The following is a 13,211-nucleotide window of genomic DNA, read 5'->3' as shown; positions in this document are numbered from 1 at the left end:
TTCGACCTGTCCTGCCCGAGGAGACGAATCACCAGGAGCTGGAGCCTCGCCCCAGGGACAGAGCTGGCCTGGCCAGGGATGCAGCCACCGCTCGTCGCTCCGGGGGAGCGACGAGGCCACTGAGAGGCACCTTGCCCGGTGATGCAGGCCATTTGGGAAGGGTCCTATCCACCCTGCCCTCCCCTGCCTGGTGCCCCTCCCTCTCAGGAGCGTGGCATCATGACAGGGCCTTCGGGAGGTTGGGCAGGGCGCCCCCGTGTGCAGGGCCCCTAGTCTGTGGCTCTTGTGTACCAGATGGTGCCCCCCACTCCATGCAGGAGAGGAGGAAACGAGGTTCCTGTCCCCCAGCACTGAAGAGAGGGGCAACCCATCACCCCACCCCTCATTCCCCCACAGGCACCGCCCTCCAGTGTTACTCCTGCGAGGACCAGGGCAACAACGAGGGCTGCCAGCGTGTGCAGAACTGCAGAACCAGTGCTGGACCGAGCGTGTCGGTGAGCGGCCCATGTACCCCTGGCCTCTCTGCGTCCTGCCCTGCCCCCCTGCGCTGTCCCTCGGACGCCACCCCCCGCCCCCGGCCCGCGCACTCCCCAGGACGCCCCGCCCCCCGCGTCATCCCCCGGACTCCTTCAGGCGCTCCAAGGGCGCAGGATTAGGTCTCCGAACTGGACTGTTCATCCTTTGGACCACCCGCCCACCAGCCCCCTTGTTCTCCCGTCCGGGCACAGATACGGACGCTCCGTTTCCCATCCATCCACCCCCGCCCTACCCCTTATCCACCCATCCGTCTCCTCACCCATAACCCGTCCCTTTCACCGCTCACCCTCCACGCACCCGTTGGCCCTCGTCCCTCCACCCCGCATCCAGTCATTCACTGAGCATCTCCAGTGCCGGCAGAGGGTCTGGATGCCCGGGCATGTGGACATGGATGCGACCAGGCCCCCGCCCTCACAGGGCTTGTCGTCTTGGGGTCGACCCAAGCTCTGGAATTTCAGTCAAGAGTCAGGACAGGAGGCAGGCCACAGGAGCTGGGCCAGGGCAGGTGGATGAGTGCCCAAGGCCCAGCCCTGCCCAGCATCTCCACCGCCCCTCCCCCCACAGAAGGCATCAGTCTCCTGACCGTCATCAGCAAAGGCTGCAGCTCGCACTGTGTGGAGGACTCGGGGAATTCCTTCGGGAGCAAGAAAAATATCGCCTGCTGCTCCACTGACCTGTGCAACGCCAGCAGGGCCCAGGCCCTGCAGCCGGCCGGCGTCACCCAGGTGCTGCTCGGTGCTCCTGGCCATCTGCTGCTCTGGGGCCGGGCCCAGCTGTAGGATCCAGGAGGACCCTGCTGTGCCCCATGCCAGGCAGCGGTATCCATGGCCTGGGCCACTCCTGACACACCTGGCCCCGTCACAGACCCTCCGAGACCCTCACTCAGGTCGGGCGATGCCCCCCGCCCTTCCCAGCGCTCCGTGGCTCCCTCGAGGACTCCTGCCCAGCTCCCACCGCCCAGCAGGCTGGGCTTCATGATGTGAAACAGCCGGCAGATAGCCCACCAGACCCCTGCTCAATATTCCAACCCACCCTTAACCCTTGCTCAAGCACGTCTTCCTCCAGGAAGCCTTCCCTGCCTGCCCCTCCATAAGCTGAGCCAGGTTCTGCGTGCAGTGTCCTCCACACCCAGCACGGAGCAGGCTCTCTGGAGGGCCCTGCAAAGGCTGAGAGGAAGTGTTCCGAGTAGTCCTGGAGTCAGCAGTGTGAGGTCCTGAGAGCCCCAAGAGAGGAAGCTCAGAGGGGCGGGCTTGTTCATGGGGGTCGGGGGGCAGCAACACCATACACACAGTAGGCCCTTAACAAAGGCCTGTGGGCTTGGCGGCAGAGAGCCTCTGTCCTTGCTTGCCCCCAGGCGGAGGTCAGGGTCAGGGTCCGGGGTTGTGCGGGTGTAAACATGGAAATGTGGAGCACGTTTAGAGCTCTAGGAAAGAAAGAAAGCCAAGGACGAGGATCCCCAGCGCTGGCGCCCGGAAGGCCTCTGCAGGACCCAAGGTCCAGAGGGAAGTACTGAGGTGCTGAGAGCAGCCACGTCCACCGAGCAGGGCTCCAGGCCATGGTGTTCACATGTCAGCCCCTCCCCGTGGGGGGTGCTCCGCCCTGGGCCGAGGCTCAGGAGGGGAGGTGCTCCGGGTCCCCACACCCCACTCTGGACTCCACGGGCGAGCGTGAGAGGGAAGAGGCGGATGGCCCCCGGAGGTGGGAGCCCTGGCTGCGCCCTCCATGCCCTGTGACCCACGTCCTGCCCCACCTCCTGCCGTCCCTGAGGCCTCGCAGCCATAAGCCTCCACAACAGCTCGGCTCCCGGCCCAGCTCCCCGGGCAGAGGTCTCCCCTCCTGCAGGACGGGGCACTGACGGGCCCCCCCAAGGGTACGGACAGCACGGGGCCACCTGCAGGGGCAGCCCCCCCCCAGTCCCCACAGACAAAGAGGAAGTGCAAACCCCTGTCCCCAAGCTCTGGACGACACCTGCCCCCATCTCACCCTCATGGTGTTGCTTCTTGTACGGAACAAGGTATGTTCTGCGAGCTGACACACCTGGTCACACTCTCTAAGGGAAACCACTTTTGTTTCTGACCTCTGTCTCTCCTCGGTAAGGAATAGAAACCCTGTGGTGGCTGAAGTGGTCCTCCAGATGGACCGGCGTGTTTGTTTTTAAGATGACCCTTGCATCTTCCAGGGGGCAGATGCTATCTGATCCGCTCGCAGCTCCAGTAGCCGGTGATGACCCAGCAGACTTGACAGAGCCCTCGCCACACGCCAGGCTCTTCTCTGCCACCTCCCGCACAATCGTTCATTCATTCCTCCCTACTTAGAGGTGAGGCTGTGCAGAGGAGGAACCTGAAGCAGGGAGGTGAGGCGGCTTGCCCAAGATCATGCAGTCAGCTGGTTAGAACTGGCAAGTCTGCATATTCGAACTCCAGTAGAAACAGGCTCAGAGAGGTGAAGGAGCTGACCTGAGGTCACACAGCTGGCTCCTGCCCACCCCAAACCAGGCCCCACAGTGGGCATCTCCTGCTCTGGCCCCAGCTCCCAGCCACAGTCAGCCCCAGGCCGTCCTCCTCCAAGGACTCTGGCTGCACTGGACTACCTGTCTGGCCCTTCCAGGGCTGAGGTTGGTGGGCTCCCCCTAGGCTGATGACTGGTCTGACTCCCTAGGGATATCCCCATCCTCCCCACTTGGCTCCAGCTGCTCAAGGAGGCAGGCTGGACAGCAGGGAGTGTGGGTCTCCAGGGGTGCTCTGCAGTCCTGGGGTACCTCAGGGGCCCTTTCTGGGTCAGGAGAGATGCCCAGTGCTTCCCCACGCCCGGTGGGCATCTCTCCTGACTCAGGAAGGGCCCCCTGAGGTACCCCAGGACTGCAGAGCAACCCCTGGAGACCCCATCAACTGGCCCACATAGGCTGTTGGGGTGGGGCAGCCCCCAGGTGAGTCACCGCCTTGCTGCTGAATGCTCAGGGACTGTCCCTGCCCCCAGCCTGGGCCTGGGCACACAGCACCTAGAAAAGAATTCCAGCCCTGGGAGTAATCCGGTCAGTACCCCCAGAGTCTCCTGGGGTCCACCCCTGTGCTTTGACAGAGCTGCTCTCTGCCAGAGCGACCACCCCGTCAGCTCCACAGTGGACTGGCCACCCAGCTGGCGCTGCAGACAAACAGGTCTGCACCCTGGTTCTGTACGACCCCCAGGCTACCTCTTCATGGCAATGTGGTGGTGACCAAGGTATGCATGGATCCAAGCGAGCCCCAAGCGGGACTGGCTAGGCCAAAAGGGCCCGCAGAGCTGCTGCCGCTGGATCCGGGACCCCTGTGTGGAATTGCTAGGGTCTGGACCCAGGGGCGGGGTCCAGGCAGGGCCGGGGTCCAGGGGCTGCCTGCTGGTTCCGACTACAGGCACTGTTGCTTTTGTTTCCTCGGGCAGCATCTTGAGCCCATGCTTCTCTTCACTTGGAAGCTCAAACCCAGGAGGCGGCCAGTGGAGCTTAGTATACAGGCCTGCCCCTGGCGGCGACGCCCGGCGTTACCCAGATAGGAGAGTCCTTAGGAACCCAGGGGACCCAGAAGTACCCCTCTGTTCGTCTGCCCTGCTTGGTTCCACAGGCTCGGAGGCTCCAGGGCAAAGGGAAGGGGTCGAGGTCCTGCGCCCAGGACTCCTTCCAGCCCTCCACAAGGTGCCAGGGACCTGTCACAAGATCCATGTGTCCACCGGGTGGGACAGAAGCAGCTGGATGGTGGGGGCGTGGAGACGGCGCTGGCGTGTGTCCACTGGGTGAAGGTGTGTCCACGTCCATGGAGAAGGCACTGGTTCTTATGGCATTCACATTTTGAGCACCTTCAGTGCACCAAGCATCCCGCTGGCCTTGGGGTTTGGCAGTCAACGAGACAGACCAGCCCTGGCCACCTGGCCGCAGGGTCCGGCGGGGAGAGGGCACCCCCTACCTACGGATTGCATCAGTGTAAAAGTAAGTACTCTGGGGATCTAGCCCTGTTTGGGGTTCCAGAAAGGGGCAGATGGAAGGGAGGGTCCCCTGTAGAGGGAACAGCATGTGCAGTGTGTGCATGTCTATGTGCGCGTCTGTGTGTGCCTGTGTGTCGTGTGTGCATGTGTGTGTATGTGTGTGCACATGTGCATGTGTGTGAGGGCGTGCATGTGTGCACCTGCGTGTGGTGTGTAGATGTCTGTGCATGTGTATGTGCACTCGTGTGTGCACGTCTGTGTGCCCACGTGTGTGTGGATGTGTGCATATGTATGTGCACGTGTGTGTACATGTGTGTGGGCTCACGTGTGTGCGCCCGCGTGTCGTGTGTGCATGTGCATATGTGTGCACGTGTGTGTATGCACATGTGTGTGTGTGTGTACATGTGTGTGCTGGGTGATGTGCACAGCAGAAGCTCAGAAGGACCCAGGAGCGGGGGCTGTGAGGAGGGCGGGGCTGCCGGAGCCTCGCCCACCAAGCTGCACTGTGGTCTCCAGAACTAGTTCTCTAGCTACAGGGTCCTCCCCTGGGGGGATGGGACAAGGTGGGTGACAAGGCGGCTGCATTCTGAGGGGCAGCCAAGGGGGCCTTGAAGGGCATGGCATTCCATTAGCCCTGAGAAGCTAGCCCACCCCTGGACAGATGGCTCAGAGCCCAGCCAGGGCAGGGACAGTGTTATAGGGACAAGTGTGAGCATCTGTGGAAGGGTCTTCTTACTGCCAGGGTTTCCTATGGTGGGTGGACCTGCCCTGACATTGGAAATGAGCCCTCTGTTCCTGGAAGTATCCAAGCAGATCCAGGGACCCAGGACAACGCTGGCCCTACTCCGCCCAGCTGCTGGTCCCAGAAGCAAAGCCAGAAAAGCAAACCACTCAGCCTCTGCCCGACACTGACCTTGGCAAGGAGGCCGCCTAGCACCCAGCTCCATGGACTGTGGACCACGGCTGCCCCAGGAGCTCCTTCTTCCCGGCCTGTAAGAACCCTGCAGCTCAAGCCCGCTGGGTGTGGACTGGATGGACAGGCAGCTTCCTCAGTCCAGCTGCTGCCAGATGTCTTCTCAGAGCCACTGGACCGCAGCAATCACTCAGCAAACCCACCGTCCCGTGACTCTAATACTGACCTGAGCAGGAGGCCTCGGGGGTCACTGGCAGATGAAGTCGCTGGAGAGGCCTGGAGGCTGGTCAGGCGAGCTGGCCTGCCTTCTCTGGGCCTTCGCGCAAAGCCCTGCAGAGAAAAGGGACAGGACAGCGACTCAGTGCAGCAGCGCGTCAGGCCAGGCGTCCAGGTGCCTAATTCAAGTTACCGTTGAATCCACTGCTGAGTCATTTCAGTTACTAACTCCTCCCTCTCCACCCTGATGTTCTTTGCTCCCGTTTCTAAAAAGGGTAAAGGGTAGGAATGCTTGGAAATGAGGTTGCGGTTGTCAGGATCTTGCGGGGAAGAGGTGAGTGCGGCGGGGTTAATGAGGTCACAGGCTGAGACTGAACAGGTGTACTGGGGCCAGACTGAGACACTCCTTGAATCCGCCCGCACGTGGGGCTGTCGTCCTGCGAAAGCGGGGAGCCCCTGGAGGTTTGGGAGCAGAGGAGGATCGGTTTCCAGTCGTCTCCAAGTAACGCCGCTGGCGACCGGGCTATTTTCCGTTTCTCCCGCAAAATTCCACAGCCTAGGCCAGGGAAGTGCTGGAGGCTCTCCCAAATTAGAGGTGGAATCTCCGGGGTCAGTCCGAGTCTTCAAGCACCAGGGAAGGTGCGAGGGGCTCGCGCTCCCAGAATGGGCGGGGGCGACACTGCGGGAGACCCGGGGGCGCTCCTGCGTCCGTAGCGCCCGGAGTGACCGCCAGGTGCCGCTGCGATCCCTGGGCTCACCGCCCCCTGAGCCCCGCCCGCCGCGGAGAAAGCGAAAGCCGCTCGCGCCCCGGAGTGGGACGAACCACTGAGAGCGTGGAGGGGGGGCCCGCGGCTAGAGGCGGTACTTCGGCCTGCGGAGCCAGGCACGTCGCCCCCTCAGCCGGCCTCGCGAGATGGTTCGCTCCGCCCGCGCAAAGCTCAACGGTTCCCAGGCGGGCCGGCAGAGCAGTGAAACCAGCGCCGCCGGCTGCAACGGTGCGCGCGGAACCCGCACCCGCGCTGACGGCTCTCCCGCGCCCCGCGCCCGCTACGGCCGCCGCCACGATGCTGGAGCTGCTCGTAGCGCTGCTGGCCCTGGCCCTCGCCTACTTCGCATTGCTGGACGGCTGGTATCTCGTTCGCGTGCCGTGCGCTGTGCTGCGCGCGCGCCTGCTGCAGCCGCGCGTCCGCGACCTGCTGGCTGAGCAGAGCTATGCGGGCCGCGTCCTGCCCTCGGACTTGGACCTGCTGCTGCACATGAACAACGCGCGCTACCTGCGCGAGGCCGACGTGGCACGCATCGCGCACCTGACCCGCTGTGGTGTGCTCGAGGCACTGCGCGCGCTCGGGGCGCGCGCAGTGCTGGCCGCTTCTTGCGCGCGCTACCGCCGCTCTCTGCGTCTGTTCGAGCCGTTCGAGGTGCGCACACGCCTACTGGGCTGGGACGACCGAGCCTTCTACGTGGAGGCGCGCTTCATCAGCCTGCGCGACGGCTTCGTGTGCGCGCTGCTGCGCTCGCGCCAGCACGTGCTGGGCACCTCGCCAGAGCGAGTTGTTCAGCATCTGTGCAAGCGCAGGGTGAGCGTCCCCCGTCCCCCGCACGTCTCCCCTGGCCCCTGAGGACCCCTGGCCTCCTGGCCCCACACTGCCGCTTTCCCTCTGCGGGATGCTCTCCTCCCGCCGGGTACCGCTCCCGCCCTTCCCTTTGGTCCCAGGCCAGGGCCTTCTTCACTGATGCCTTTCTTCGTGGGACCCCTCAGGGTTCCCTGATTACCTCTTTGTAGCAGGACTCAGCATGCCCCCCTCCCGCCGCTTCTTAGGAACCTAGCTCCTCAAGGCTCCCGGCCGCACCCTCCAAACAGGGAAGACCCCTCTCTTCAGTCCAAGTGTGGCTAAGAGTGCTGAGCCCGTCTCACGGGTCCTCGGATCTGAACGAAGGATGGCTTTGGGGTGGGGGTGGTGTCGGTGACAAGAGATTGGTGGGCGTTCTCAAGGTCCTGAGACCCCCTTCACCCAGATTAGAGCTGAGGGGCTGGGTCACCATCCCCTGGGTTCGAGTGAGAATTGAGCTCTCTAGAGCTGCAGGACCTGCGTCTTTTCCAGTTGGAGAAAGGAGGGCGGCAGCACCTGCCTGGGGCTCAAGGCCCCTCCCCCAGGCCTGCTCTTCCCGGCACAGTCGGGCCTGCAGCTGCGGCATGGCAACGGGGCCCTGGGGACGTTGCTGCGGTGCTGGTTGCCAGGGCAGGCACCTGCATGCCAAAGCCAGGACCTGCTGGACACCTTGGTGCCCTCAGGCAGGGCGCTGCCCTCTCTGGCCCTGGACAGGCTCAGAAGAGGGAGACAGCCTCACCTCGGTCATGGTGAGGGCATGCATGATGTATTTCCATTGTATCAGAGGTGGGGAAACAGGCTCAGAGAGGTGATGCAAACTGCTTGAGGCTACACAGCAGGCCAGAGGCCCAGCCTTCTGCTTTTCTGTCTCTTTGAGTCAGGGACACCCCCAGAGACCCTGGATCCCACCCACCTCACAGCCACAGAGATGCTGTGTGTATCCCTGCATCGTCAGGAGACCGGGAGGGGAGAGCCATCTAGGCTTTAAATCCGTGGACTCAGCTGCGACCAAAGTTTGGAGGAGAGGGAGCCAAGGGCACTTTCCTGCAGGGGAGGGTGCCATGAGGTCAGGCGTGGGCTGAAGGGTGACACCCATGCCCGGTGAGGCGGCCCTCACCTGGCCTGGCAGGGATACCCTGTGGACGTCCGGTCCCAGATGGGGCAGAGGGCCCCGGGTCCAGTGTCAGGTTTAACGTGGGGTAGGCTGAGCCCAGTGCCGGGATCTGCCTGCTGAAAGGCTGGTGTGGGGCGGCCCGGCCTCGTGGGGAGGGCTGGGCTCCAGGCAAGTCTGGATCCGGTCTCACCCTCCCCTCCCTCTGCAGGTGGAGCCCCCGGAGCTGCCGGCCGACCTGCAGCACTGGATCGCCTACAATGAGGCCAGCAGCCAGCTGCTCCGGGCCGAGAGTGGGCTCCACGACATTCTCAAGGAGCAGTGACCGCCACAGCCTGCCCACCCTGCCCACCAGCCTTGACCTGGAGGCAGCATGGGCCGGCTGGAGTGGCCTTGTGACCCACCAAGCCCCCTCACATGCTCAAGGCCCTCCCCCACCCCCAATTGATTCCCCTCCGTACCCCATCCCACACACAGCATGGGGTGGGGGTGACGCAGGCACCCAGGCCAGCTCTGCCCTCGGGGTGATGACAATGGGCAAACTGGGAGGCCCAGGGCCCTTGGCATGCAGGCAGCAGGGGGTCAGGGTGGGCCGCCTTACAGGTGAAGTCAGGCTTCCGTGCTCTGAGTGGGCAGGTTGCCTGAGGCAGGGAACAGGCTGGGGTTGCTCTGAGCGCCAGAGCTTGGAGTCTGAGGCTGCCACTGGGGGTTGGGCCGGGGGTAGGGCTTGGAGCTGGCCAAGGCCTGGGCCCTAATGTGGGCCCCGAGGAGCTGGAAGGATCAGAGCAGCATTTCAAGGCAGATCCCTCTGCTGCACGTGAGGGCGGGGCAGAGTGTGGCCTGCCAGGGCGCAGGCCGACCGGCCCAGGGTACTCAGGAGAGAGGCCTGGTCACCGGGCGCTGGGGTGGCAGCAGGGCCTGCAGCAGGGGCTTGGGGCTTTGGAGAGTACGATGGGCCCAGCGCAGGTCAGATGTGCAGAGACTCCAGTGGAGGCGGTGAGCTGTCATAGCTGGGGGTGGGGGTGGGGGGTCCTAGTCGGAACCTGCTGCTGAGGAGGGATTGGGGAGAGGCGTGGGGTCCTGCCTGGGTGCCCATAGGACCGTGCTTTGTGACCCTGGCTGGGGTCCTGCCCTCCTGCTGGGGCTGTCCCTGCCTGACTTGACGTCCTGCCCGGCTGTTGATCTGTTAGTTTCTTCCTGCACTGAGAGCTGCTTGCGCAGTGGGCTGGGGCCACACAGGGTCTTCCTGGCTTTGCTCGAGCAGCTCTGTCCTGGCGTTACCAGCCTGCTGAGGTGCCAGCTGGGGCCTGCCCGCTCTCCTGCCTTGCAGCTGGGGCAATGGCCACCTGGGGAGAAGCAGGCACTGGCCCGGGGCCTCAGAGGGCAGCGCAGGTGGGCCTCGTCCCTGGCTGGGACAGAGTCAGGGCTCTGGGGGTGGGTTCTGCCCTGGGCAGGGTGCCCGCTCACCTGTGTCCCTGCAGCGGCCCCCGGGGCAGCCCAGAGGGGCCCAGGACTGCTCCTTGGCCACCCTGTCCACCCCCGGCAGCGGCGCCAGGAGCACGGCCACAGCCCTCTTCCTCCCCTGCCCCCACGGCGTTGTCTGCCTCAGCCAATGGGAACATCGCGGTGTTTCTGTTTTATTTAAGGAAAGCCCAAGAGTAAAGGGCCTTCAATGTGAGCGTGCTGGGGAGTCTTCATTTCCGAAGCCCTTTCTGACGGGGCGGGGGTCGCTGTCGGGATTGTTGGGTGAGCTTGGGGTCCACGCTGGCAGGACAGGACCTATGCCCGTTCCGGTTCACGGGGTCGCGGCCTGAAAGGAGCTGCCCCAAGCCCTTCACAGACAGCCCTCTCCTTCTCTGTGGTTGTCCACAGAGGCTTGGGAGGTCCCACCCCAGACTCTGGGTCTGGGCCCCCAGGCTCCTGGGCTCACTGGGCAGGGTGAGGGCTGGCAGGTGGGGCAGAAGTCAGTGGGCTTTAGTGGGTGGGGTGGGGGGCAGGGTGAACAGAGGGACCATTGTATAGGCCCTCCCAGGAGGGCAGGGATGGGACCCCTGGGACAGAAGGCAGGTGAGTGGTGTGGGGGGGTGGTGTCCGTGCTCTGACCACCTGCCCCAGGAGGGGCCGGCACTGGGGCCTGGGAGAGAAAGGCTGTTGAAAGTGGCTGGGTGTGCAGCAGGCATTCAGCGATGGGGCGGTGGGGCTGGAGAGGCTTGGAGCAGGGCAGTGCTGTGCTGCCAGGGAGGCTGGCTGGAGCCTCAGCCCTTTTCACCTTCCACCTTCCCCAAGGGCCCTGGGGCCTGCCAGGCGGGGCCTCATGCCTGTCCTGAGCCAATGGCCACATGAGGGTCACATGGGCCCCCTCCCAGAAGGTCTGTTTCTCTTCACATGACACATGTTTGCATAGGTCCTGTAGGGAGGGGCGGTGGGGTTTGGGGGATCGTGGCAGGTGACTGAGCTGACCGTTCGTTGCCAGACAGGACAAGTTCCTGGTGGGACCACAGACAGGAAACGGTGCACTCAGCCAGTGGCCTCTAGTAACTGGCTGGGAGCATGTGGGACCAGTGGCTGGGGAGATGGAATGGAGGTGCCTAGGCATGGTCTCGGAGAAGGCAATGGCACCCCACTCCAGTACTCTTGCCTGGAAAATCCCATGGATGGAGGGGCCTGGTAGGCTGCAGTCCATGGGGTCGCTGAGGGTTGGACATGACTGAGTGACTTCACTTACTTTTCACTTTTATGCATTGGAGAAGGAAATGGCAACCCACTCCAGTGTTCTTGCCTGGAGAATCCCAGGGACGGGGCATCCTGGTGGGCTGCCATCTATGGGGTTGCACAGAGTTGGACATGACTGAAGTGACTCAGCAGCAGCAGCAGCAGGCATGGTCTGCCTCGCTTGGCGTGGTGGGGGTGGGGTTCAGGATGGTCATGGACATCTAGGCTGCATGTGGCTGCCTCAGGGGCATGGGGACTTCTGTGTCCACTTCAGGGAGATGCAGACCAGCTGGGTGGGTAGGGGAGGTTCTGGGTCCGCACTTGGAGGACAGGCCCACAGCAGAGAGGAGAAGGGTACCTGCTGACTAAGGGGCCTGGCTTCAGGACTGGGGCGTTGGGAGTGTATCTGCAGCCTAGTTCTCACAAGACCCACTGATCCCATGCAGTGGCTGCTTTTGTTGAGAAGTTCAAGTGACTGTCAGCCCGCATGTGGCCTGGGCACGGGTTCTTCCTAGACCATGCTCCCCCTCCCACACGCCAGTAGGTACAGGACCGTCCACCCCAGGCCCCCGCCCCCTGTGGTCCGTGCGGCGTCTGGCTCCCCAGGTGACCGTTGCCCCCCACCCCCGCCACCTGCCTGCGGGACGTCCGGGGAGGCAGAGCTCCTGGGGGCAGTGGTGGCATTCCTTGTCATCTCTCATGATGGAAGAGGCGCCCTTCTTTCTCTGGCCAGTGAGCGGGGAGGGGGGAGTATTGAGATCTCCCCGCCGCAGCTCTTTGTGACCCACCCACTTCCATGTGACGGGAGGTGGGGGTGTGCGATCAGCACCCACTTGCCTCAAGGCCGCACACCCCCGCAGATGGTGTGGACAGCTGCCGTCCACCCTGCAGCCACCTGCTGGCCACTCTTGTGGCCCCCAGCCATGGCCTCCCCAGCTCCCAAAGGGGTGCAGACCAGCGGGCGTGCCCAGGGCCAGGGCAGGGGCTTGGCGGGCCCCCGTGAGCTCAGGCCACCCTCCATGGCTCCCGGTGGAGGTGCAGGCGGGGAGGACCGGTGACCCTGGCGCCAGGCGAGGAGTCCGAAGGGCGCGCGCCCTCTGCTGGCCACGTGAAGGCCCCACAGGTGCCTGCCACCTGCCTTCCCTGGGACTGGTCAGCTGCCACGCCTCTCCCAGCTGCACACCTGCTCTGCACCCCTGAAGCGCCCAGAGGTGCCCCCCTGTTGCTCTGCTGGCGAGGCTGAAGGGGGCAGTGATGTGGCTTCACTGTGCGCCAAGGTGAGTGGTGGCCCTGGCCTCCAAGCGCAGGGTCACATCAGGGGTGGTCTGGAAGTCTGGCTGTGGTGCAGAATGTGGAGAATCTCCAGCCCAGAGGCCCGACAGCAAGGTGACACTGATAGGCGGGTGTCAGTCCAGCTCCTGCTTCCTACTCTCTGCAGTGGGCTTGAGCAAGGGACCGCCAGGGATAGCTGGCAGGGCTTCCTAGAGCTGAAGGATCCTGGGCTCCAGGGGAGTGGTCAGCCCCCAAGGACACTCTGCAGCCCATCCTTGAGCAGACGGGCTAGACCACGCAGGAAGTGGCCCTGAGCCAGCCCTGGGGGTCCGGGGCAAGCCGACACAGCCTTCGTGTCTTGCACACACACTCCCCTCTAATCTCAGCTGTCCCTGGGGCCCAGGGTATAGTAGGCCTGTTGTCGCAGGAGGTGACTGGGGCCTGGGGAGTTGTGTGGGTGCCCGCAGACCCAGGTACACCCCACCCCACACCCTTCGGAAGACCCAGCCTGGGGGGGCAGGCCATCCCCACACACCCTCTTCCCCAGGCCCCTCCTTGTTGCCGCGGCAGACCTGGGCCCCGCAGACCCACCCACCCATGGAGAACACGATTCCATCCTGGGGAGGTGGCATGGGGTGGGGGGGATGCCTCCAGAACCCCAGGAAATATTCTGGAAGCAGAGTCAGATTTTCCTTTGGCTGAGCAATGAGTCCTGGTCAGACTGCAGGAAGGCATTTGTCCCCTGAAGCCTCTGCCTGCCTGCCTGTGAAGCTGCTCAGAACGGCCGTGGTGGGCACAAGGCTCGTGTGCCGGAACACACCTGGTCCCACCCAGCTCCCCGAAGGCGGCCCCGTGGGCTCTCTGTGTCCAGAAGGAAGAGATGGTC

At 64.0% G+C, this 13,211-nt stretch overlaps 2 protein-coding genes across 2 annotated transcripts; both read left to right on the top strand.

The window, feature by feature from the left end:
- Positions 1-220: 220 nt before the first annotated feature.
- PSCA (prostate stem cell antigen) lies at positions 221-4,635 on the top strand. The gene is made up of 2 exons (XM_027561716.1): positions 221-633; positions 880-4,635. Exons 1-2 carry the CDS (start codon positions 312-314, stop codon positions 1,314-1,316), a joined length of 759 nt encoding a protein of 252 aa, XP_027417517.1. The 5' UTR covers positions 221-311; the 3' UTR covers positions 1,317-4,635.
- A 1,911-nt stretch (positions 4,636-6,546) lies between these two features.
- Positions 6,547-10,019, top strand: THEM6 (thioesterase superfamily member 6). Its single transcript, XM_027560695.1, has 2 exons — positions 6,547-7,197; positions 8,553-10,019. The coding sequence occupies exons 1-2, from the start codon at positions 6,685-6,687 to the stop codon at positions 8,664-8,666; spliced, it is 627 nt and encodes a 208-aa protein (XP_027416496.1). The 5' UTR covers positions 6,547-6,684; the 3' UTR covers positions 8,667-10,019.
- The last annotated feature ends 3,192 nt before the right edge of the window (positions 10,020-13,211 follow it).

Source organism: Bos indicus x Bos taurus, chromosome 14, assembly GCF_003369695.1.
Source record: "Bos indicus x Bos taurus breed Angus x Brahman F1 hybrid chromosome 14, Bos_hybrid_MaternalHap_v2.0, whole genome shotgun sequence".
Classification (NCBI taxonomy): domain Eukaryota; kingdom Metazoa; phylum Chordata; class Mammalia; order Artiodactyla; family Bovidae; genus Bos; species Bos indicus x Bos taurus.
This window is presented reverse-complemented; position numbering and strand designations above follow the sequence as displayed.

Coding starts and splice junctions, on each gene's coding strand:
- PSCA (XM_027561716.1), top strand. CDS start 312: ATGCAGGAGAGGAGGAAACGAGGTTCCTGTCCCCCAGCACTGAAGAGA. Junction 634..879: donor CATCCCCCGGACTCCTTCAG/GCGCTCCAAGGG, acceptor TCATTCACTGAG/CATCTCCAGTGCCGGCAGAG.
- THEM6 (XM_027560695.1), top strand. CDS start 6,685: ATGCTGGAGCTGCTCGTAGCGCTGCTGGCCCTGGCCCTCGCCTACTTC. Junction 7,198..8,552: donor AGCATCTGTGCAAGCGCAGG/GTGAGCGTCCCC, acceptor CTCCCTCTGCAG/GTGGAGCCCCCGGAGCTGCC.